Source organism: Chrysochloris asiatica, unplaced genomic scaffold, assembly GCF_000296735.1.
Source record: "Chrysochloris asiatica unplaced genomic scaffold, ChrAsi1.0 scaffold00050, whole genome shotgun sequence".
In the NCBI taxonomy this organism is placed as follows: Eukaryota; Metazoa; Chordata; class Mammalia; order Afrosoricida; family Chrysochloridae; genus Chrysochloris; species Chrysochloris asiatica.
The window spans coordinates 1,685,961-1,712,726 of record NW_006408568.1 but is presented as its reverse complement, the minus strand read 5'-3'; the positions used below and the strand labels follow the sequence as shown (position 1 = coordinate 1,712,726).

Genomic DNA, 26,766 nt, shown 5'->3' with positions numbered 1-26,766 from the left:
TCAGTCATAGTTGACAGAAACAAGGGCAGCCCATGCACTGCATACATAGCAACAGAATCTCTTTGGCATCAGATTTTGACTGAGTAGTCAACAGGCAGTAGTGCCCTGATCAAAGATGGCAGCCGACACACATTCAAAGCGGCACAGAAGGCCACCATCTTTGAGCAGGGCTCTGCTGCTGGTTCCCTACATAGGTCAAAATTTAACACAGAAGATTGACTTGTGGTGTAGCACTTTTGCTTCATTTGTTTCCATCTGCCATGACTAAACCCAAGACTTTCAGAGCCCCAAAGGTCAGGAGGCTGTGCATGCTTAGACCCTCACCCCAGCAGCACCCTGGAGGATCCACAAAGGAGTCATGTGGCTGTAAACCATGGTCATAGGTTATACGTGGCTTTGAGGAACTGCTGGCTACACTGTGTGAAAGCCACCCCAGCCTTCGAATCATGGAATGCTCAGTATTACCCAGGACCTCTCAGGCCACTTTATAGATAAGAGAAACAAAGCTCGGTGTTGACCTGTGGCTTGTTAGTAGTTTAGCTTGGATATAAGGTCTTCTTCTTGAAATAGAAAGGTATATGCAGATGGCAGCCTCTGGGAAAATTCTAGTGGAAATGCTGGACTGGTTTTTATTTGTAAGTATTTTCTGGAAATATTTTCATTGCTTCTTATAACACCCCTGTGAGCTAAGTTTTTACATACTTGTCAAATCTCATCAGATCAACCCCAGACATTTTCCTACAAGATCCCTCCCAGGTTTTGGCAGTTGACTGTACTACAGAGAACTCTCTCAACTGCTTCCTCCTTCACAATCGCCACCCCCACTACTTGTTTAGCTTGTGTTTCTTCCTCTCTGACTCTACAGCCCACCTTACCCCAAGCCTATAGGTACATGGACGGGAAGGCTGCTAACCCTCTGTAGCTATTGGGGGCTACCATCTTACCATGCCCGGGGGGCAGAGACAGCCGGACACACAGCCCCTGCTCATGCACTCCAGGTCGTAGTTCTGGCAGGTTTTGGCACACTCTAGCCCTTCGGCCCGTGGGTTGTCAGCGGGACACACCAACTTGACCATGGGGGGTCGGCAGGACAGGCTCCTTTTGCCTTGGAAGTAGGAAAATCAAAGAAATGAAGAGTGAAGGAGTGAATAAGTCTATCTTCGACACTGTCCAATGGCCCCCTTGGTGCAGTCACTCCATTTAAGAAACTCCAAGCTGGCCCCACCCTGGGGAATAGACACTGCCCAAGCTTTAGCTGAATCTGGCCCTGAGGTAAGTGCCCTGAATGAGAGATGGCAACCTCATCTATTTGTCCTACGTTTGTCTGGTGGCCCGGTTTCCTCATCACCCTTGACCCAGCTGAGCAGGACGCATTGAGTCAGAACACAAGGCAGACATTTTCAGACCTAGGTTAAAAAGGGTTCTTAGAAATTCTGAGAAAGTCCTAACAGGTCTATTCCTAAAATGATTACAGTTGATGTAGAAAGTGATGATTATTCAGTCACAAAGATTTTTTAAAGGAGGTTTTACACAAATTTCATCCTCGTTGGGAAGCTATCCCCTATTCGACACTCCTATCTCCCTTCTGTCTTTGTTTTTCTCTTGGACACATATCTGATATAACTATATATTTTATTTATGCATATTTGTTGATTGGCATCTCTTTCTTACTCACTAGAATAATATGTCCAACAAAGACATGGATTTTTATCAACTTTGTTCATTGATGGATCATATTTCCTGACAATTAATAGGTATTAACAGTATGTTTTAGTGAGATTGGCCCAGGATCGGGCAGTGTTTCGTTCTGCTGTGCACAGGGTCGGTATGAGTCGGTACTGACTCGATGGCACCACCAACAACAACAACAACAAACAGTGTATTGAATAGATTATGACACTGGAAAACTGAGACAGCACCCTTATTTCAAAATCCTGGTGTTCTCAGCATCATTTAGATCATTTAGTACTTACTGTGGGAAAGCCAGAATTTTTCACCTTATAAAAGTTAGGAAGCTAGAACTCCTAAAGGCTAAGTGGCTTTTACAAATCTGCTCAGAATTCTAAAAGTTTCCTGATTTTGACTAGACTTGAAAACTTTAAGCAAGAGAGGCAGAACGTATTGAAGACTGGTTTACAGAGGAAGTGTGAGGAAGATGCTGCAGCAAAAGAGAAAGCAAGAGGCCAAAGAATTTTCTAGCCATGGGACCACAAGTTCTGATTTCAACTTGTGAGCTACCTACATGTTTGGGATCTTGCTCCACCGCCAAGATGAAAGATGCTCCCTAATCACTCATCCAGGATAGCAAATCTCTTACCAGGGTCAGCCTGGGAAACAAGCAGCCTAGCTGACCCCTTGGAGAAAGGGAGTGTTATGGAAATGAGAAGCAGATAGAGATGAGGTCAAATGGGAGGCTGAAAATAGCTCAACTATCAGCCTAAAAGCACAGCTCTCCCTCTTTGCAGAAGAGTCCTTTCCATGCCAGGAACATCCTTCTGGAAACAAGTAAGGGCCATCTGCCAACACTGGGTCAGCCCCTTTTCCCATTTGTGCCTTGTCCTTAACCAGTACAGCAACTATTAGGTCCTTCAAGCTAAAACCAATTGACTCAAACCCTCCTCTTTCAAATTCATTTGTGGCGTTTCTTTAAAGATCTCCTCATTAGCATGTCCATAGCAAACAGACCCAGGGTCATCTAAGGAGAATATCACAACTCATAGTTGTTCACCAGGTCAGGCCACCCTGGGAAAAACAAGCGTCCTCACTGAGTCTTGTACATAACTCCATCTTTTTCCTTTCCCCCGATAAAAATGTTTCTGGCTCAGTAGTTTGGATTTACACATGCAAAGGCCTGACCCTCACTCACATAAACAGAAATGGAGGCAAACCTAGATGAAGCCAGACCCATGCCTGAATGCTCATGCACACACAATGCAGCCCAGCTCTCCCCTCACTCCATACATTCATTCGGAGTCTGAGCAGAGGGAGGCAAGGAGCCCTGCCAAGGGTGTGATACTCACTGCGGTGAGATAGAGGACTGCTGAGGGCAAACTCTGGCAGCCAGCTTCCTGGGGAGCCACTTGTAGTGCAGTGCATGAAACCGTCCTCACAATAGCTGCAAAGAGGAGAATCTCAGTCCAACTCCACCAGAGTCAGCTACACCTCCTGTCTCCATTTCCTCACCTCCCACTCACTCGACACCTCTCTAATCGGGATTCCTGGTCCCATAGCTTCAATGACCTTCAGGTCACAATGGAATTGTTTTCAATTCCCTTCCCTCTGGATCCCCTTCAACATTATTCATCACTGTTGGCTGCTTCATTTCTCTAGGGGGGGAAACCCACACCTCTCCTGGTTTCCCTGCTGTGTCCCTGATCACTCCTTCTCTGCTTCAACTATAGGTTGACCCCGATTCCTGACCTGTAAATGTCAGCATCCTCCAGGCCCATACTAGGTTCTCTCTCTCTTCTCACTCCACACTGTCATCCACAACCCCTACTTCAATTACAGAAATGACTCACAAATTTAGATCAGCAACTAAGCCTTCTCCTTTGAACTCCTGACCCGTGTCATCAAAAACTTGTAAGATAGCCAACTTTGGTGTCTCAAAGGCATCTCAAACATGGGAGGCCCAGACCTGAATTCATAATCTTCTCCACAAAGTCAGTTTTCTTCTAAGGCTTGGAGTCATTAAATAGTATGAATCCAGTTTCACACACCAGGCACCCAGGGATCATCCCTGGGACTATCGCTCCCTCACCCCCATATATGTCATATATGTGATGAAAAGGATTTTGCCTTCTCATCAAGTCTCTATCTGTGAGTCCCATGAACAATACAAAATGGGTCCAGCCCAAATTGAACTCTGAAGGAGAACCAGAATACCTAGAGCTCCACCCGCCCCCCCAAAAAAAATTACCAAGCACCTGACCTCATGGTAACAACAATTGAAATCCATTAACTGGTATAAAAACAAGCCCATCCAATGGAGATTAGACAAGCTTTTTCCTAGCTCCTTTGTATGTATCCTTGCACGTAAACATCAAGTATATAAATACACCCCTCAATGCCCTGTGCACATCTCTACCCAGGCATCAACCTCTGTCTACAGTTCTCTAATAAAGCTAGATCTGATCAGCTAGGCTTTTTCCTCCTCTTTTTTTAGAATCCAACCTGTGCCCCTTGGAGTCACTCCTACAGCTGATTCAGTGCAGAACAACCCTATCTTCTCTGCCACAAATCACCACCACCTCTTACCTGGGCAATGCAAGAGCCTCCTAACAGATGTCCCAGTACCCTCTCTCCTTGGCAGACCAGACATGTCTTCAAAATCTAAATTTGATTATATTATATCCCTGCTTGAAGCCCTTCAGTAGCTTCCCTCCAATAGGCCTTAGGATAAAGATCAAGCCCCTAAAATGGCTTACTAGGACCCCATGTGATCTAATCCCTGCCTATCTTTCCCATTTCCCACCCACTGGCTTTCTTTTAATCTTGAAGATGCGATGCTCCCATCAAACACATGGGCTTCTGTATGTACTGTTTTCTCTGATCTAATGGAACTTCCTTAAACCATAGCACACTCATACCATTCTTTGCCTCACCTCATCTCCTAACCCCATTTCAAGCTTTCATGGACCGCATACTTCCTAAAAGTAATCACACTTGTAACTTTACATGTAGTTGAATTATTATCTAGTTAACATCTGTCTCTCTCACTGAACTATGCAATCCATGAGGACAGAAACAATAATTGGTCTTGCTCATCATTATATTCTCAGCATTCAACATAGGGATGCATAAGGTACTCAATACACTAGGGGTTTTTTTTGGTTTGTTTGTTTTGTTGTTGTTTAAATTGTCTTTTATCCCCATTTTCCAGTTCCAATACTCTCCTCTAACATGGGCAAATATTTTGAGGCTAGCCAGGCTCCAACATGCCCCTCAATGATCCCCATCTCCTGCTCTTCATACCCTTACACAGTCTCCTTGCATATGGTCCCAGGGTTGGTCTGTGAGTAGGGCAGAAGTGATGTTATGCCACTTCTAACATTAGGTTATTAAAGACTGTGACTTTCACCCATGTGCCTTCTCTCTTGGATCACTCACTCTAGAGGAAGTCATTTCACGGGCCACCTTGTAGAGAAGTCCACATGGTGAAGAACTAAAGCCTCCTGCCAAGGGCCAAGTGAGCTTGGAATGGACCCTCCTGCCCCAGTCAAATCTTCAGGGACTGCAGCCCTGGCTAACAGCTTGACTACAACCTTATGAGACCCTGAGCCAAAACCACCCAGCTAAACTGCTCCTGAATTCCTAACTGTCAGAAACGATGTTGTTGTTATTAAGTTGGAGTTGGTTCCAACTTACAGCGAACCTGTATAGCATTGTTTTATGTACCCATGAATCCATTGCTTTAGAATCAATTCCAGCTCAAAAACAGAACTGCCCCATTGAGTTTCCAAAGCTGTAAATCTTTCCAGAAGCTGACTGCCATATAGTTCCCCCATGGAGCAGCTAGTGGATTCAAACCATCCAACTTTTGGGTAACAACTGAGTGCTTAACCACTGCATCACCAGGACTATTGTGCATGTATATCTAATTTCTAAAGCGTTGGTGATTTAGTGGTAGAATTCCCACCTTCCATGTGGAAGACTCGGGTGTGAGTCTCACCCTACACTTCATGTACAGCCTCCACATGAAGGCTGTGAGTAGAGGCTGCATGCTGCTATGATGCTGCTACATCTCAGAGGAGCTTCCAGACTATGGCAGACTAGGAGGGGAGGCCTGGTAACTACTGCACATCAGCCAGTGCAGGCCCCAGAGCCACAAGGTGGGATCCACACTGAGCATGGCGATGGCACAGGAGTGGGCATAGTTCTGTGCCCTCGTGCATGGGGCCGCCCTGAGTCAAAGGCAGACTCCACAGCAGCTAACAACAATGCTTAATTTCTATAAAGGGGATTTTCTTCAATACTACACCATGTTGTGTTTTCATTCCGTTTTTAAGTCATCCACATTCATGCACATGCACTTGCACAGTACTCTACAACGTGCACCCATCACATTTTACCTGTGACGGGCACAGGTGAGCCCCTATCCTCACCCCCACAAGCCAGGCTGTAAGGAACATCCTCCTACATGTGCCTTATGGATCCGTGTGAGACTTTCTTTAGTAGATGTGCCAGGAACAGAACTATGGGGCTAGATGCATCATGGAGACACACACATTATGTGTGTGTTGCTGCTGTTGTTGTTAGGTGATGTCAGGTCAATTCCAACTAAAAGCAGCCCATGTGACTGAGCAGAACTCACAGCCCCAGAGGATTTTCTTGGCTGTGATCTTTACAGAAGCAGGCCACTGGGTTTTTTTCCTGCAGAGCTGCTGAGTGGTTTTGAACCACCAACCTATCAGTTGTTGTTGTTGTTGTTATGTGCCGTGGAGTCGGAACCGACTCATAGCGACCCTGTACAGGGTTTCCGAGGGTGTAAATCTTTACGGGAGTAGAAAGCCTCATCTTTCTCCCGCGGAGCAGCTGGTAGTTTCGAACTGCTGACCTTGCGGTTCACAGCCCAAGTCGTAACCACTACGTAGAGTGCTTAAACACTGCACCACTGGGCTCCTTCAATTAGCATATTTGCATATGCATTTCTGGTTAATCTCCAGGATGGCTGAATCAGACAATGGCCCACCAGTAGCTCCAGTAGAATTATCTAGATTTCTAAGTTTTCCAGTCTAGTAGTTATCAAGTAATATGTTACTATCTTAACTTGAATTTCTCTGACTATAATATTTTGAACTTTTTTTAAGACTACTGTTCAGTAAATATTCATTGAATATACAAAAGAATCGGTCAACCCCTCTTTGGGCAAGTATAAAACCTATGCTTTCTGGTTGAATTTTAATTAAGACCTGGTTTCAAAAAAATTCAACCTTCATTCCTTAAATGTCATATTCTATGAGGGGGGGTTCAAAAAATTCATGGTAAAATGCCATGATCTTTTCATTCCATTTTTCACCTAACTTTTTGAAGCCCCTCATATCTATCATTTGGACCTGACCCAAAGACTTAATTTTCTAAGAAACCTTGCAAACAGGTTTAAAATCAACTCCTGGCCCAGGGCCTGGGTTGCAGTAGAGGAAGCCCTCTACTGTGTGGTGGTTGTTTGGATGCCCAAATGGTCTTAAGAGCCTCCAGGCCACATATGTTAGTGCCTTCTTATTGCCTTGAGTGGCACAAACAATTTGCACTCTGCTACTGATCAAAAGTTTGGTGGTTCAAGTCTACCCAGCAGCAACAAGGAAGAAAGGCCTGGTGATCTACATCCATAAGATGACAGCCATTGAAAACCCAGAGTAGAGTACAGTTTATTCTCAAATACAAATCAGAATCAACCATTTTCCAAAAATGGACCCATTCTTTGTTGAGTTGTCTAAATATTAAAAGAGAAAACAAACAAATAAGCCCTACACTTCTGGCACATATTATTGTTGTTGTTAAGTGCCGTTGAGTTGCTTCCAACCCATATGTACAATAGAATGAAATATCGCCCAGTCCTGCGCCATTCTTACAACTTCTGCTATGCTTGAGCCCACTGTTGCTGCCACTGTGCCAATCTATCTCATTGGGGGTCTCCCTCTTTTTCACTGTCTCTCCACTTTACCAATCATGATGTCCTTCTCCAGAGATTGATCCCTCCTGACAACATGTCCAAAGTATTAGAAACTAAGTCTGGTCACCTTGGCTTCTAAGGAGCATTCTGACTGTATTTCTTCCAACACAGATTTGGTTGTTCTTCTGGTAGTCCCTGATACATTTCATGTTCTTCTCCAACACCGTAACTCAAATGCATCAATTCTTCTATAGTCTTCCTTATTTATTGTCCAACTTTCACAAGCATATGAGGCAACTGAAAGTACCATAGCATGGGTTGGGCACACTTTAGTCCTCAAACTGACATCTTTGCTCTTGAACATTCCAACCATTGTGCAGCAGTTTTGACTAATGCAAATCAAACCTCATTTGATTTCTTGACTGTTGTTTCCATCAGTGTTGATGGTAGATCCAAGTTAACTGAAGTCTTTGACAACATCAATATTTCCCCCATTTATCATTATATGATTTATTGTAAGGATTTTTTGTTTTCTTTACATTGAGATGCAACTCATACTGAAAGCTGTGGTCTTTGACCTTTATCAGTAAATATTTTAAGTGTTCTTCACTTTCAGCAAGCAAGGTGATTATCATCTGCATATCACAGATTGTTAATGAGTCTTCCTCCAATCTTGATGCCATTTTCTTCTTCATAGAATCCAATTTCTCAGATTATTTGCTCAGTATGTAGACTGAATAACCATAGTGAAAAAATACAACCCTGGCACACATCTTTCCTGATTTGAAACCAGTCAGTGTCCCCTTGTTCTGTTCGAATGACTGCTTCTTGGTCTATTTATATTCTCCAAGAAAGCTAATTTTCTAAATGAAGCAAAGAGATAGGATGGCCATCACTTCCAACCCTTGGTGCAAGTAGAACAGATACCAGAAGAGGGCGGAATCATGGAAAGGTCACCAATGATCAAACTGTGAAGAAAGCTGAGGCCACAGCTGTTTCCCAGCCATTCCCCAAAGTCTCCCACCTTCCCTGATTTGACAAAGTAGCCATTGCCCTGCAAGTCACCCCAGCTTCCTTCTCTCCTCATCACACTGCTGAAACATGGGGGCCATCAGGACCTTCTGATCACTAAATTCAACAGCCTGTTCTCAATGAAATATGAAGAGAACACTGGTTCAAGAGTCCCTGGGTAAAGTGATAATCTCTCTATGCCTCAAATTCCATATTACAAAAACAAGCCCTTCCTGCCTAACAGTGTTGTTCTAAGGTCCCAGAGAGAAATGCTCGGAAAAGTATAGGCAGACAACTAACTGTACTATAACAACTACTAGGCAGAGACCAAAAGATGTGATCCCATCCTACTGCCTTTACCTTCCATTATGGCACTGTCCTAACTGCACCCTTTTTGCTGACCCTTTTCTTTGTCCTCACTCACAGGATCCTCTTTCTCCTCCCCTGACCCTCTGAACATTCCCCAAAATTATGATTTCACTCCTCTTTTCTGCTCTTCATTTTCCCTTAGCAAGTCTTGCTACTCCCTGGTTGTAAATGTTATCTCTATACAAATCTCAACCCAATCTCTCACTCAAGTTCCAAACCCATAATTTCATTCACCAAGACACCCTTGTGATAACTCAAAGTCTGTAAGGTCAAGACCAAATACCAGATCACCCCTCTTCAGAGCCCACTCTGCCAGAGAGCCCTCTTGCTGCTTTTGATATCACTGAACTCCCAAGTATTCAAGTTCAAGATGAAAAGCCATCTTCAATAATACTTCTTTCTCCCAAACATTTCAATAAGTCTGTTTACTTCCCCACTGCCTCTAGTTTCTATGCCCCACTCTCCATTGCCATTACTATTTCTTAGTCCAGGGCCATCCTACCTTTTGACCAGTCACTTCAACATCTTCCTAAATGGTCTCACTGCCTCCACACCACATTCATGTCCAAAGTCAACTTCCTAAAGCTACACTTTAACTCTTTTTATTCCCTGCCCAAACCTTCCATTGGCTCCCACTACCTATCTCAAGCATCAGTGCCCACCCTACCTTTCAAAGACCCCTGGAACCTGGTCTCAGCTTCCCTCCAGTCATATCTTTCCTTCACACAGAGGACTTACCTTGGTGAGTGTTCAGCACTCCTTGTGAATTTTTCTCTGGGTCTGTGTTCCATTGAGAAAACCCTCCTCCCATCATTGCACCCACCTCTGCTGTTGGAATCCTCACCAAGCTCAGAAACTATCCCTTCCAGGGAGCCTTCCCTAATTCCTTCTAAATGGAAGCACCCCTCCCCATTTCTGAATGAGTAGGGATTTTTAGGTCTCTGATACAGCAAAGATCACAGATGTTATAGTTATTTCTTCTCATAAACATTTATTGAGTACCTACTTTGTGCCAGAATTGTGCTAGGTGCTAGGGATCAGGACCTATGCCATAATTTCTAATCTTGAGGGGCTCACAGTCTAGAGAGGAGATACAAACACAGTCTACAGAAATCCAAGTCCAATAAAGATAACTATTTGAGCAGAAATGTAAACCACATGCTTTGGGTACATGAGGTTGGAAGGTAAAGAATTCATCTCACTGGAGTACTTAGTAAAAAGCTTCATACCAAATGCAATGTGCAGACTTCATTTGGATCTTGATTTGATCAAGCCAACTATAAAAAGACATTTTGAGATAATCAGGAGGAAAGAAACCTGGATTAAACTAGATGCTATTAAGAAATTATTCATTTTTAGAGTAATAATGGTATTGTGAACTCTTGGTGTGGCACTATAGGATAAACACTGTACTGAAAACCACAAGGTTGGTGGTTCAAACCCATCAGTTGCTCCTCAGAAACCCTATACAGGGTTGCTATGAGTCAGAAACGACTCGATGGCACTTAACACCAACAACAATGGCATTGTGGCTAAACTACAAAATATTTACGTTATAAATACATATTGAAGGATTTATAGGAGAAAGGTAAAATGACTGAGGTTTTCTATAAGCTACCCCAGCCAGAAATGGGGACTGAATGGAGACAATGACAATGGGACTGTGCTGGTAATCACTGAAGCTAGTGACGGGACATCAGGGTGCCTTATCCTACTACTCTCTCAACTTTTCCCTAAGTTTACATTTTAATGTAATCAGGACATTTTAACTGAGCTCTCTTTGTAAACTGTCAGGGGAGTCTGTCAGCAATGCCTAGCCTAGAACTCGGTTCCATGTAAGTGGCTGCCCAACAATCGTTCTGTTGTAAATTATTTTTGTGACCATGACAGTCTTGCTGAAACTGAAAGTCACCATCACATGAACTCTAAGAATCAACCAAGATTTGGAGCAATTTTACATGTCTAATGTACACAAGTCAGAGTAGGAATATACCAGTAAATCAATGCTGTTATAGTCTATTTTCATCTGGCTCAAAATGTTTCAGTCTAAGAACAGCAAGCTGAGGCTGGAAATGGGGGTCAGGTCTTCCACTTCCTGTTCTACAATAAGGAAATAATTAAGTCCTAGAGCAAAGGAGTCCTAGTGTGCAGAAACACTAGACTGTTAACCACAAGGTCAGCAATTCAAACCCACCAACCACTCCTCAGAAACCTTATGAGTTGGAACTGACTCAAAAGCACTTAATAGCAACAACAGAGCAAGAAAATGGTATCCAATACATGACAGCTGGCAATGAAGTTCAAGAATCCCTACTGCCAGCCTAGAGATCTAGTTGCCCACACGGTGAGGCAGCTAGAAGACATGAACAAGAGCCCAGCTGTGCTTCTCTGAACAAATCCATAAACTGAAGGATAGAATTTAGAAAGCCATTTTACTACCCAGATCTGCCATCCCAGACTGACCCTGCTGCTGGCACTCACCATGTGGTATGATGGTCTGAGAAGACATCTTCAGGCTGAAAGATCTCGCCATCATAGTAGCAGGGGCACTGGGCCTTGGGCACACAGTCCCCCCTATCATCCAGGTAGAGTCCTGGGGGGCAGAAGCAGCCTTCAAGGCAGACCTCATTGCATTCCTCATCCGGGTAAGAGAGAGAGCGGCAGGTCAGATTGCAGGGAACCCCACACTGCAGGTACACCTGGTCCTGAGGGCAGCTCAGTGCTGGGGAAGATGGAAGGAAATGGAAAGCTTCAGTGGCAGGACTGAGAAGACACGTAGTGGTTACGAATCGGGCTGCTAACCTCAAGGTCGGCAGTTCGAAACTACCAGCTGTTCTGCAGGAGAAAGATGAGGCTTTCTGCTCCCGTAAAGATATGCAGCCTTGGAAACCCTGTGTAGGGTCACTATGAGTTGGAACTGACTCCACGGTACTTAACAACAACAACTGAGAAGATAAAACCTGTATAGCTCAGGACATGGAGTGTTTTGCAGGTAAGAACCCCAATTATAACTGAATGGTCACTGCCTCCCTTCCCCACTATGAACAGAAGTTTTCATATTTTGTGTATCATAGTCATATGATGTATACAGTTTTTTTCTCTCCTTTAACTTCAGGGTTCATGCTTGAGTCATCTCTGAATTCACAAAGCCTGAGACATAGTAGAAATTCTGGCAGATTTTGAAGCTGTGAATAGTAAAAAGAAGCGACAGGCAGAGGGCATCTCCCATGATGATAACAACAATAATGGCTATTACTTATTGAACACCTACTGAATGCCCCACTCTACACACAGGGTTTATGCCTTTTATGCCTCCCTGGGTGAATTAGATTTTATCACTTATTTTCTCCAGATTAGGAAGTTAAAAGTTACATTTAATGACTTGTCAGAGTCATACTTCCTAGGAAGAAGCAAGAGGCAGGATTTGAACCCAGCTCTGTGATCCAAAATTTATGCTCTTAACCACTGTGCTCTAAAAAAGAAGCAAGCACTTATAAGTCATGTGGTACTGGTCACAAAGCCAGGGACACTCTTATATCTAACTCAGCAAAGGAAATTATATGCACTGACCCACAACCCCACTCACCCGGGACCCTCACATAGAAACTTCATAACAGACAGAAGCCAGGAGGAAATGTAGCAAAGTGGCAAATCAGCTAAAGATGGGGATCCCCACTACCTGAGTACAAACCCCAGTTCCTCCATTCGCTAACTATGTGGCCCAGATCAAGTGGTTCGGTCTCCTTAATGGAGTATAATACTAGCATCTACCTCATAGGGGATTGCAAGGACTAAATGAGGTAACATGTTTAGACTAGTTCCCAGTATGGATAAATGTGCGCTGCTACCATCATCATTATTATGATCTTATCATTATTAATAATTACCAGTAATCACTACCATTATCATTATTATTACCCAAATCATGTAAACAGGCTCCCGATGCCAGAGGATAAATTCCAAATAATAGACCTAAGAAGTCCTAACATTCTGGAATTATGATCAACATATAGGGCCCCTTCTGGCCTAACCGTAGTCACGTGAGCACTCCTGATGAAATTCTTCACTGGGAGAGTACGGGAGTACTTTATTTTTTTTAAAATGCTTTCTTGGTGTTGACCAGTTACTGTCCAAGAAATAAAAACCATGCTCTGGCCACACCTCTCCTGAAGCAATCACAATTCTTTCTGTTAGAACCCATTTCTACAGCAGAAATCCCCTGGCAGAACATTTCAGAGTGGTTATAAATATAAACCCTGGCCATATGCCTCAGGAACAAGGGTGAGGGAACTTCTGGAGAGACCCTGTGGGCGGAGGGGTTCTCTGAGCATATTTACCAGTTGCTGTTGACTTGATCTCAAATCATGGCAATCTCATGTGTGTGACAATAGAACTGTGCTTTGAATGGTTGTCAGTGACTTTTCCGAAGCAATTCTCTGGGTGGTCTCAAACTGTCAACCTTCAAATTAGCAGCTCGGCACTTAACTGTTTCAACCACCCAGGGACACCTCTGATCATATTAGACATCAATTTTCTCAGAACCAGTGGAGAAGTTAGGTCACTGGATAAACATTGAGAGGGTAGATAGGTTGAAGTGGGGGGTATTAGGCAACAAAGATGGACATCCTGCTCAATCCAATAAACACATGATGATAAGGGTACATTTCACCCTCTGAATTTCATTGGAACTGAGAGCTCTTTTTTCTCTAACAGGCTGTCTCTAGAGCTGACTTGCCTTATTAAAATTCTCCTTTAGGTTCTCCCCCAGAAGAAATCATGCACATCTTAGTCTAACAGACATTTACTGAGGGCCCAATATGGGCAGGGGCTGAGCTAGGCTTGGAATACAGTGATGGTGAGATTTGGTCACTGCCTTCAAGGAGTTCATGCATGGCCTTGTCTTCCCAAAGGAAATACAACCAATGTATTTGAAAGTCCAGTGTGTGCTTCTCCTGGATCTCCTCACAACCTCCCACAAAGTAGCTATAAGATAAGCCCTTGCTCCATGAACGGTCCCAATTGGTGTGTCCTCTTCTCATGGATCCTAAAGGAGTCAGCGGCTTAGAAAAGGGAAAATGAGGTCAAAGAGCCAGCTGAAGCTGAGCCCCTCTCTAAATAAAGAAAGAATGCAAGCAATAATCCAGAAGTCCTGCCCACCCTTGTTGAGTTCAAAAGCAACCCAAGATCATCTGGCCAAACTGGTCTCTGGTTCACATAAACCCATAGAGACAGATCCCCACTTGTCTTTAAAAGTCTCCAGAGAAAGGCCCTCCCCATGGCCTAGTCCTTTCTGCCATATCAAATGCCACAGGAGTCAGGAAATTCTTTAGCTGAATCTCAGCATGCCCCACCATCCCCCCCCCCACCACCCACCCCCGCCCCCATAGGCTACTGCACTGTCGGCCATTTCCTCTCGTTCTCCGTGGAGGTTGGAAACAGCTGCTTATGTGAGATTGCAGAGTATTTCAGTTGGCCCTTAGCATTCTTAGAGAATGTCCTAAATTGGGAGATCTTTCTGGCACTAGTTGTTTTGTTGTTGTTGTTAAGTGCCATCGAGTCGGGTCCGACCCATAGCGACCCTGTACAGGGTTTCCAAGGGTGTAAATCTTTACGGGAGTAGAAAGCCTCATCTTTCTCCCGCGGAGTGGCTGGTAGTTTCGAACCGCTGACCTTAAGGTTCGCAGCCCGATTCGTAACCACTACGCTACCAGAGCTTCTGGCACTAGAGCATACCGATAATGCACAGTTTCTAATATTGGTGGGCAACTACAGCACACTCATAAACACCATGTCATCTACTTCTCATTGCTTCCCCACTGTTGAAACAGCAAACACTGACAAGCAGCCTGAAGTTTAGAGGGGCAGAGCAAAGGGTTCAAGGTCATGTAGCTAATAAGTCACAAGTACATTGCCAGCAAAAATTCAGACTCAGTGTGTTCAGAACTGTAACATCCCAGAGCTGAAAGGAGGGCATACTGTGGGCCTTTATGTACATGTGAGGGCTTCACGAGGTCATGGAAAAATTCCATTATCTTTAATTCCATTTTTCCATGACCTGTTTAAAGTCCGCTTGTGTTTGTTCCCTTCATCCTTTTTTTCTCTGCTTCTCTTTTTAATGAGATTGTCATTGTTAAGTGTTGTCAAGTCAGATCTGATTCATACTGACCCCATATAGGGTTTCTGGGGAGTGGCCGGTGAGTTTGAACCACCAATTTCAGGATTCAAACTGACCTTGAGGTCCAGGGCTTATCCTACAGTGCCCCAAAGGAGTCCTTTTACACAAAACATGAGTTGGCTCATAAGACTCTAAACAGTAACATTTCAAGAGCCCCTAACCTAAACTTCTCTTCAAGTATAGGATATTCATTTCTTCCAACGTTCTTCATGAACAGAAAAAGGTAAAAACACTCACTGCCCTCTCCACCTAGGAGACAAGCTAAAATGTTAATCAGGTTACTGAGTGGGACCAATCCTCTCTGCCCAGGAGTCAAACTATCCGCCCAGGAGCAGAACCAATCCTCTGGCTTCTCTTCTGTCTTCAAACATGTTCACAACCTAACCCCTTCCCAATTCTGACCCCATGTAAGTCTGCACTGCCCTATATTCGGCGGTCAGAATCTGGAAAAATTAGCTCCTCTCAGCCAGCTGGCTTAATAAAGCTGAAACTCTGCTTCACCTTTCCAAGTGGCCTCAAGTTTCTTCGACAACGGATCAAGAGCTGCTGCGACACTCAGACCCAGGGCTGCTGTGACACTCTCAAATCTAAAACTGCTGTAACACTCAGAGCTACTATTTTTCTAAGTCCATTAGAAATGCCTACATTTTAGTATCCACCCTCAATACTCAAAATATCCACTACAATTTACAGGGAAAATACTTGTCCTTAGCTCTATGCCTCACCACTATTACTCTATTATTGGAAACAATGTCTTTCAACCAAAAAAATGTACCTAGAAGCATAGCCAAGTATAGGCAGACCTCGTTTATTGTATTTCACTTTATTGTACTTCACAGTATTGTGGGGTTTTTTGTTTTGTTACAAATTGAAGGCTTGTAGAAACCCTGAGTCAAGCAAATCTATTATAAGCACCATTTTTCCAACAACACAGCTCACTCTGTCTCTGAGTCACATTTTGGTAACTCTCACGATGTTTCAGACGTATTCATAATGCTACATCACACTTAATAGACTATGGTATAGATAACAATAACTTTTATACACACTGGGAAACCAAAGCATTCGTTTGACTTACTTTATTGCAATATTTACTTTATTGCAATGGTCTGGAACCAAATCCACAATACCTCCAAGTTATGCCTATACACCTCCTCCAGAAAGCTTTCCTTGGTTGTCCCTGCCCTCATATAACCATCTTTTTAGTCAATGTGATAAGCACCTCGTAGGGAGAGTTTCCATTTGTACCTCTAAAAGGAAAGTTCAAGCCTAAATCAAGGCTCTTGTCTGATCATACTTGGTACTTAGCAAACACACACACATATACACAAACAAAAAACAGTGAGCACAATCTAGTCACCCAAGGGACCAGAGTGTAGGAGCAGTTAACAACTCAGGCACCAGGAACCTAACAGCAGTGCAGAGTGAGAATCTAAAGTCAACTGGGGACCCTGATGATACTCAATTTCAGGCAGCCTTATATACAAAGCCAGACATTCTGGCTGAGAGTTGTGGAGGGTGTTCCTGAAGCCATGCACAGAGATTGGTATGCACATTTCCCAATATCCTCACTGGACTCTCAAGGGACGCAAGGATACCTTGGGATCTGGAATGTACTCACTGCATACATTTGTAACACTAGGTGGCTGCAGCCAAGGGAAATCTTTGCTAGGCAGAGACTCCAGGTAGGGAGTTTAGACTTGCCCTCCAGAATAGCCAGACTGTCCTGTAAGAGAGCCAGTCCCAGTCACCCTGTGCTGCTGGGAATTTGAAGAGAAGTATGGCTGCAAATGAACTATTGGCACACCACTATGATCTGTCAAAATGCCCTGGGTTGACTTCCAAGTGAAGTAATGTTGAGAAAGCTGTGAAAAGGACAAGTGGACTGCATGGTGGGGCAGCAGCAGCTTGGTCTCCTGGAGAGGGAGAGTGCAGGGTACCCACCACAGAAGCCGGGTTCCCGCCATTCGATGTTCACGCCTTTCCGGGCACAGGCTGAGGCATAGCTGGCCACTGCATTACACAGGCAGTCTCTGCCATCTGAGCAGGAGCAGACATCATATCGGCAGTTTTGCAGGTAGGGCTGTGGACTGACAGCATGGTGGCAAGCCACAAACTTGGAGGACGTCAGCACTGAGCATGTCTCTTCTGCAAATCTGGCTGTGTTGGGAGAGAAGGGAGTGAGCCTGGGATGGTGGGGGCCCCCTGATGGCTGTGCCCCCAGAGAGCAGCATCAAGGGCTCCTGCTGCAAAATTCCCATTACAGCCCCTCCAGGAAGTCATTGCGATTTTTCTTCTGTGGCCAATTTGCTTTCTTTAACTGTATTTGCCTTAACTAAACACTAAAGAGCATCCCTCCACCACCACCACCACCCCACACCCACACACACTGACTGAGAGCACATAACCTAGTGAGTGATTCCTTGATAAGAGGGGAAGTTAGCATAAGGCTGAACTGATGCTGCAGATGAATCTGCACATGAATTAGCTCACTTGTCATACAAAAACTTCCTCTAGGTTTGTGTGCCTGCTGCTCCAAAAGACTGATAGTGTCCCAGGGCAGGAACCAAGTTGTTTTGCTTTTCTTTCCCAGGGTTTGGCCCACAGAGGGAAACTTTGAAGAATAAATGATTCAGATGCAGATCATCAAATGCTGATGGTATAAACAAAGGCTCACCCAACTCCTAGTTCTAGGCTATCCCACCCTAGTGGGGACATTGTCCCGTGGTATGGACTGGGGCTCTCCCACAAGGCTCACGTACTTGAGCGCGGGTTGAGGTTACAGGGATCGCTGTCCTGCTTCTGCAGATCTTGGCAGTCCCCGTGCAGCTTCCAGGAGTTCCCGAAGTCCACCACCAGGGGCTCCACCAAGCCTGAAGGAGTGAGGAAGTCATCGCCCTTGTTGCTGTTGTAATTCCCGCACAGGCCACAGGTCTTCCCAGTGTAGGCAGGTGACAGCTGCAGAGAGAGGCCAGGCCACATTGTGTTGTTGTTATGTGCCATGGAATCGGTTCTGACTCAACAACTCTGTACAGAGTTTCCGAGGCTGTAAATCTTTACGGGAGCAGAAAGCCTCATCCTTCTCCCGCGGAACAGCTGGTAGTTTCAAACTGCTGACCATGAGATTAGCAGCCCAATTCATAACCACTACACTACCAGAGGCCACATGGTAGCAGCTGTCAATTTCATTCCAGTTCAGAAATCACTGGCAGAGAAGCAGAGAGCTATCACGCCAGGAGGAGTTTTAGAGACCATCTAGTCAGTTTAAGTCATCCATAAGGAGTCCTGGTGTGGTGCTGTAGGATACGCACTGGACTGCTAACCTCAGGGTTGGTGGTTCAAGCCCACCACCCACTCCTCGGAAACCTTATACAGGGTCACAATGAGTCAGAACTGACTTAATAGCACTTAACAACAGCAGTCCTTTTTAAATGAGGAAACTGAGACCCAGAGAGGGAGAGAGACTTACCTGGTCACAGAGACAGTGCAGAGTGGGAACAAGTAACCAGGTGGTTTCTGCCATCCAGGCTTGTCAGGGCAAACGGTGTAAGCTAATGGGAGTCAAGTTCAAACTCAACATTTCTTTTGTGAACACTTACACTGAGTTCAGGTGCATGTGAAACAAAACTCAGCTTGTTATTGCTAAAGCTCTCTTGGAGCTCACATGTTGGTAGTTGTTTCCAACTCAAAGAGACCCCTATGCACAACAGAACATAACAATGCCTGATCCTGTGCTATCTTCACAATTATTATTATGTTTGAGCCCACTGCTACTGCCACTGTGTCATCCATCTCACATTGAATGTCTTCCTCTTTTTCACTGACTTTCCACTTTACCAAGCATGATGTCCTTCTCCAAGGACTGGTACCTTCTGACGTGTCCAAATACAAGAGATGAAGCCTCGCCACCCTTGCCTCCAATGAACATTCTGGCTGTACTTCTTCCAAGACAGATTTGTTGGTTCTTCTGGAAGTCCATGTTCAATATTTTCTCCAACATCATAATTCAAATGCATTGATTCTTCTACGGTCTTCCTTATTCATTGTCCAGTTTTCACATGCATATGAGATGATTGAAAATACCATGGCTTGGATCAAGTGCACCTTAGTCCTCAAAGTGCCTTTGTTATCTAGTACTTTAATACTTTAATCCTAGTTCTTTAATATATTAAAGAGATCATTTACAGCCGATTTGCCTAATGCAATACATTGTTTGATTTCTTGACTAACTGTTGCTTGCATGAGTGTTGATTGGGGATGCAAGCAAAATGAATTTTCTGACAACTCAGTCCTTGGAACCCTTATACAGGCTTGCTATGAGTTGGAACCAACTTGATGGCATTTAACAACAACATATATTCTCATCTGAATCCAGCTTGAACCTCTGTTAGTTCCCTGTTGATGTACTGCTGTAGCTGTTTTTGAGTCAATCATTAAAAAAGGACAAATATCGTGTGGTCTATGTGTTATCACGGAGCATGGTGACTCTAGAGGGTAAGTGCTGAGCTGTGAATCACAAGGTCAACAATTCAAACCCACCAGTTACTCTAGAAGAAAGATGAAGCTTTCTACTCCCAAAAGATTTACAGCCTTGAAAACCTTATATAGGGTTACTATAAGTCAGTACTGACTCAATGGCACTTAACAACAACTATATAAAAAATTTTTAAATAAGTAAAAACACAGGATGCAATGTTCTTTGATAGTTACCAAAGATGGGAGACAACAGGAGGGGGAACCACTTGTTAGATAGTTGGTTGGCTGGTGGTGTGTCACGGAGTCAGTCCTAACCCATAGCGACCCTGTATAGGATTTCCGAGGCTGTAAATCTTTATGGGAGCAGAAAGTCTCATCTTTCTCTGCGGAACACCTGGCAGTTTTGAATAGCTGACCTTGAGGTCAGCAGCCCAAATCACAATCACTTTTTCTGATAATGAGAAAGGCAATACATAAGCCAGCATAATGTGCCCAAGGTAAATGAAGACACTGAGAGGTATGAAAGAAAAAAAGGGCAATTACAGCAGATGTTATAACATACAATTTTATGATAATAACAAAAGTATGTGTGTGGCTACATAGAAAATATGCATGCCGTATGTGTATAGGAAGGTATATGTGAGTACATGCACATGCTTATAGAGGTATAGTTCTAGCATAATAGAACAAACAGAATGGAAATAATGACATTGCAAAAACTGTAACTAAAGTCACGAAACAATTTAAAATTTAATTGTTAAATAGGAAACAGATTTGTTGTGTATACTTTCACCTTAAACACAATAAAATATTCAAAAAAAGAAAGAACGAGCAGAAAAGGCCTGACAATTGACTTCTAAGAATTCAGCCACTGAAAACCCCATGGAACACAGTAACACTCCTGACACTCATGGGTTCCCAGGAGTCAGAATGATTCAAAGGCAACTAGCTTAATACGTAACATAATATGCTTATTTTTTTACTTTACACTAAATGAGGCCAGTATTTTTTTGTGTTTTGTTTCACTCTTGTCATTTCAGCATCTAGACTAGTGCCTGTGAATACTCAAAAACTACACGTTGAATGAATGAATGAATGAGGCTGTCCCCTGGACATGGGCTGACATGTAATGCCAATCGTCAAGGCAAACTCTGAGCAAAGCTCTAGTCACCCTCGCCCTCTTCTGCTAGTATCTTCTCTCTCCTCCTTCTCAGACACTCATGCTCCTCAGTTACCTCCTCTCCCATCCCTCAACCAGGCAGGCCAGCACTGCCATCCCCTACTCTCTAAAACGGCATCGTCCTCCATCCTCTTGGCTTGCCGGAGTGGTGAACTCAGCTAGGGGTTAGAACAATGAGTATATCATGCGTACTAGGCTGTGGCAGGCTGAGAGTCCTACATGCTCTCAAGATAGCTTGGAGTACTTACTGATGAAGATTGAAGACTCTGATCTTAAGGATTGTAGGAAACCTCTCATTAGTGACAGTTCTGGAAAAGTGAAGCACTTCTGAGGGTCTGCTACACCACACTACCTAAATGATGGAGGTGGGCCCTACACTGTAGCCAGTGAGTAGGAAAGCAACATGTGAAAAGCACAACTTCAGTTGACCATGCTGTGCTGCCCAGCCCAGTTCTGTCCCACAGGAACCGAGCACACATGCCATATGGTGGCGAGGGAAGGAGACCAGAAGATTACAACTCATCCCAGGCGTCTCTCAGGGTGGAGGTGCTTTTCCTGCTCCTTTCCTGGATGTCTCAAGTCAAAACCAAACCAAACAAAACCTATGGCTGTCAAGTGGATTCCAACTCATAGCGACCCTGTAAGACAGACTAGAATTACCTCCCCACCCCCCACCCCCAAGAGTTTTCAGGGCTGTAAACCTTTACAAATGGAGACCGTCATATCTTCTCTCAGCTAGTGGGTTAGCTGACCTTTCAGTTAGCAGCCAAGTGTTTAACCAATGAGCCACCAGGGCTTCCTCATCCACTGAATGTCGTCGTTGTTGTTAGGTGCCATCGAATCAGTACTGACTCATAGCGACTCTATGCACAACAAAACGAAACACTGCCCAATCCTGGGCCAACCTCACAACTGTTGCCACACTTGAGCCCATTGATGCTGCTACTTTGCCATTCCATCTCGTTGGGGGTCTTCCTCTTTTTCTCTGACCCTCCACCTTACCAAACATGATATCCTTCTCTAGCAACTGGTCCCTCCTGACAATAATGTCCAAAGTATGAGAGATGAAGTTTGGCCAACCTGGCCTCCAAGGAGCACTCTTGCTGCACTTCTTCCAAGACAGATCTGTTGGTTCTTTTGGCAGCCCATGGCACTTTCAATATTCTCCTCCAACACCATAACTCAAAAGCATCAGTTCTTCTATGGTCTTCCATATTTACTGTTGAGGTTTCACATGCATATGAGGTTATTGAAAATATCATGGCTTGGGTCAGGCACACCTTAGTTCTCAAGCTGACATCTTTGCTCTTCAACACTTTGAAAAGGTCTTGTGCAGCAGATTTGGGTTGGGTCAGGTACACCTTAGTCCTAAAACTGACATCTTTGCTCGTCAACACTTTAAAAAGGTCTTGTGCACCAGATTTGTCTAATGCAATATGTTGTTTGATTTCTTGACTGCTGCTTCCATGAGTGTTGATAGTTGATCCAGGAAGAATGAAGTCCTTGACAATTTCAACCTTTTCTCCATTGATAAGAATGTTGTTTACTGGTCCAGTGGTGAGGATATAACCCAGTTTCTCAGATTACTTGCTCAGCATATAGGTTGAATAGGTATGGTGAAAGAATACAGCCCTGTTGCACACTTCACTTAATTTTCAACCACTCAGTGCTCCTATGTTCTTTTCGAACAACTATCTCTTGGTCCACGTACAGATTCCTGCACTTAGTAGCCCCTTAAACTCCTGGGATTCTAATGCCTCCACCCCATCCACAAAGTCCTTTTCATCCTCCACAGTAAATCACATAAGAAACCCTCACAATCATGGGGGCATCTATCCTGTCTTGAATCTTGACTACTGAAATCTTCCTGTTAGCTGAACTGATCTTACACCCATTCCCACAGAAGAAGCAAAAAAAGGGACGGGGATTGCCGTCGTAGGTGAGCAGGACCCTGAGGAGGAGGAGGACATCCACTGGAGATGAGTAGTAATGGTCCTGCTGACTGAGGAAGAAAGTTCAGGGAGGGCGGAGGGTGAGCACCCTTCCTGTGGCACGGGCGTGCTTAAAGAGTGGAATGGCTGCTGTGGAGCCCTTCCTTGAAGCTCAGAGTACAAGGAAGCAGGAGAGATGAGTTCTGGTCAAATGAGACCAGCCAAATTATTTTCCTCCTCCAAAAAAGAGATGAATCTATATTTTCCACTGTAAATGGGAGGTTGACAAGATCTCCAAGACTCCTGCTCTTTGCTCTGTGGTTGTAAGACTTATTTAGTAGTTAGTTTGGAACTCTCTCAGGAACTCTAAGACAAGGGAAAGAACAAGGAAACACAGGAATGGAGAAAACCAGGAAAACATCAGGGACTACCAGCATTGATACATCACAGGATTGTACCAAGAGCCCCTTGGTGCATGGGAACCCAGGAGGCAGGAGTGAACTCTTCAGGGATCCTAGACATGATCTATGGCAGTGGTTCCCAAATGTGGTCTTGGAACCCTTGTGGGAGGTGGACATTTCAGGGGTCCATAAAGTCAAAACTATTTTCATATTTTAAAATTTCATAGAACTATCATTAAATAGGAGCCCTGGTTTGGTGCCATAGGATAAGCACTCGACCACAAGGTCAATTTGAACTACAAGGTTGGTGGCTCAAACTCAGCAGCCATTCCTCGGCACCCCATATAGGGTTGCTATGAGTCTGAATGGATTTGATAGCACTTAACAACAACAAATTATCAAATAGCAGTCCTGGTGTGGTGTTGTAGGCTAAGCACTGGACCAAAAGGCTGGTTTGAACCACAAGGTCGGTGATTCAAACTCACCAGCCGCTCCTCAGAAACCCTATATAGGGTTGCTGTGGGTCAGAAATAACTAGATAGCACTTAACAACAATTATCAAGTAACAAAGACATTACTTGCCTTTTTTGTCCTTATTCTCTTACAAGTGTCTGGTGGATTTTTCCAGAAGTTACATGACATATAGTGTTGCAAAAAACTGAATGCAGAAGCAGACATGAAATCCAGCTGTCTTCTAAGAAGCCAGACATTAAAGGACATGCAGAAATGTAATACAATGACTTCTCACTACTTGCTTTTGTTTGGGAAAACAAAGCTATTTTTCCCCAAAATTTATATTAATACATAATGGGCTTATTACTATTCTTTTTAAGCATACTTGATTTATTTTTTAATATGGAAAATATTGAAAGATATAAACTTCATCGACAAAAGATCTTGGGGTCTTCTATAAGTTTTAGAGAACAAAGATTTCCTGGGACCAAAAAGTGAGAATTACTGGTGTTGTTGGGAAAGATGCTGGCCAGAGAACTAACCCTCACTCTGTCACCAGCCAGCTGTGTAGGGCTGGGCATGCCTCTTACCCTCCCTAAGTCTTGGTTGTTTTATTTATAAAATGGTAATGATATCACCAACACTGTTCACTTAGTAGGAAAATGCCTGCTGAAAAAAAAATGTATATGGGAATCTTGTGAAAAACATGGATTGATATCCAAGTGTAGAGTCCCTGGGTGATACCAGTGGTTAACACACTCAGCTGCTCACCAAAAAGTTTATAATTCAAGTCTGTTGTGAGATAAAGACCTGGCAATTTATACCTAAAACATCATTCAGGCATTGAAAGCACTCTGGAGCACAGCCCTACTCTGACATACGTGGGGTCACTGTGAGTCAGACTGGAATGAATGGCACTTTGAGTTGGAATACGAATGTGGCTTTCTGAGGACCGTGGAGCACGAGAGGACCTCAGAGGCCCAGTGAAGGGAGAGAAGTGGGGGGCTTCCCTGTATAACTCTTTCACAGGCAGCAGGGAGGTTTTCTCCCCAAGGGTACACAAGATAGGGTCTTGATTGTGAGTTTCAATCTGGCTCTTCCCAGAGTGGGAACCCCACTTCCAGGGTGTGCTATGACCAAAAGGGACAGAAAATCCACCACTTCCCCTCCCTCACAACAGCCTGTCCACATCTGGAGACTCGGGCTCCCCAAACTCCAGAAATGAGAATTCCCAAAATGAATAAGGAGCATCCAAAAAACCAATGCCAGCTTCTCAAATACAAGAGAGGTCTGTTCCCTCATTGTGGGGGTGTAAGGATGAAGGAGAAAGGAATTCTTCTTCCACAACACAAAGCCATTCTGCCTGAGGACAAGGGGTGCTTTATCCAGGACTGACTGTGGAGGCAGAGACTCAAGAGGGGACCCACCTTCACCAGCAGCCCCCCGCGGCCATCCCAGTCCATTTGCAGGTCCTCCCCATAGCTGAGGTGCACAGAGGTCATCACAGTGGGCTGGATGCGGAGGTCACCTGGAACCAAAAGGGAACAGGATGTGGAGTGGAGTGGGGTGGGGGCATGGTGGAGGCAGGCAGATGTATTGAGGGGAGGGGTCTCACAAAGGACTGTAGCAATGAATAGCAATGAGATAAGGTGCAGATGAGAATGTCTGTGAGATTTAAGAAGGTCTCAGGAGGAAGGGTGACCAGGATAGATACAATGCAAACAGGATTCCCCAGGGAAAACTCAGCTTCCCTGTCATAGCCTGCAATTCCATCTGCTGCCACAAGAGAGAAGCAGAGTCTCCTGCATCCTTGGCTTTAATGCATGTTCTAAACAGATCTCTGTTTACTGCTGAAACCAGCCCTGAGAGCATGCCTGTCCCTCTGCCAGTGCACACCACTTCCAGGCTGTTACTCAGTCTTCATGGCTGGATGCCTATGACTGGGTGCAAAGTTGAGTACCACTTCTCATTGCTGTGGGGAAGTGGGGAAGAGACAGGAGGCATGCCCCTTGTCCTGGAGGTAGGGCATCACACACACAACATTAAGCACACATGGACATGCTCCTCAGTTGTGTGCCATGAAAACTGGCCAAGGAGTGGCTAGGCCAGAGGGAAAGTAATCATGGAACAGAAGAGAGGAGGCACTTTGAAGGTGGCAGTTGGGATTGTACTGTGCTGTTGGATAGGGTACATTGCAACCTGAGCAGAGTCACTGGACAGATAGGTTTTTCCATAGGTCACAGGGATGCGTGGCCCTGACCCGACTCTCATCCTCTGCTCTGAGCTCTGAAGGTCAGTCTTTGCTCCTGTCCTGCTTCAAAGGAGAACCATGCTGCCCAGCCCTCAACTCACCCCTTTGGCTCAAGTCAAGTGAGACTCTTCTCAGCTCTCTTCTCCCCTCTGCACTCACTCCCAAGCCTGGAGCAGCCTCCTCAGCTCCAGACATCCATCCACCTTCCTCTTCACATCCTCTTCCTCCAGGATGTGCCCTTGGCTTGCAGGCATGCAGACCAAGGACACCCACCCTCCCTTCTGACAGTAACTCTAGATCACACTCACAGAGAAGAGGAGGGCAGATCGCCAACACTGATGGCGCTAAGAAGAAGGGAACTGTGGGTGAGCTGACAGAGGAGGAGGCCCACCTTTCTGGAAGGGTAGCTGGACGTCCTGGCCATCCATAGCGATGCCTCCCCCATGCTTCAGCTTCACGAGGCTGTTGTACAGGTGAGGCAGCCGGACGCTGACTGAGCGGGTGCAGACGGCATCCGGGTCATCAGCACACTGCCAAGGAGACATGCAAGAGTGCTGTCACAACCCTGCCATCCCAGAAAAAAACCTAGCCCTGGTGAGCCTCTGAGAGCCTTCTCACATGTGCAACTCCATATTCACAGAGCCTTCTATGGGCATGGGTCCTAAGAGTTAGGCAACAAGAAGGCCCTAAGCCCAAGACTTTTATAAGTATAGGCCTTTGGCTCATCTTGGGTTTACTGTTCCAGAGCAAATTAGGGTCTTGGATCCTCAGGCAGGGTAAGCCCTATATAATGAGCCCTGCAGGCTCATTGTGAGCTGGAAGACATTCAAGAGCAGTAGGGTGTTTTGGCGTGTGTGTGTGTGTGTGTGTGTGTGTGTGTGTGTGTGTGTGTGTAGTTCTGGTGTGG

The 26,766-nt window shown here is 44.7% G+C and overlaps 1 protein-coding gene across 1 annotated transcript in view; it reads right to left on the bottom strand.

Moving 5' to 3' along the window:
* Positions 1-26,766, bottom strand: part of VWF (von Willebrand factor) — a 219,884-nt gene that overhangs the window by 118,444 nt on the left and 74,674 nt on the right. The window contains exons 12-18 of the mRNA XM_006862763.1: positions 26,251-26,389; positions 25,036-25,136; positions 17,930-18,125; positions 17,112-17,327; positions 11,474-11,714; positions 3,021-3,115; positions 945-1,105 (exon numbers count right to left, since the gene is read on the bottom strand). Of these exons, the coding sequence (XP_006862825.1) occupies positions 945-1,105; positions 3,021-3,115; positions 11,474-11,714; positions 17,112-17,327; positions 17,930-18,125; positions 25,036-25,136; positions 26,251-26,389 (1,149 nt within the window). The remainder of the gene's footprint in view (positions 1-944; positions 1,106-3,020; positions 3,116-11,473; positions 11,715-17,111; positions 17,328-17,929; positions 18,126-25,035; positions 25,137-26,250; positions 26,390-26,766) is intronic.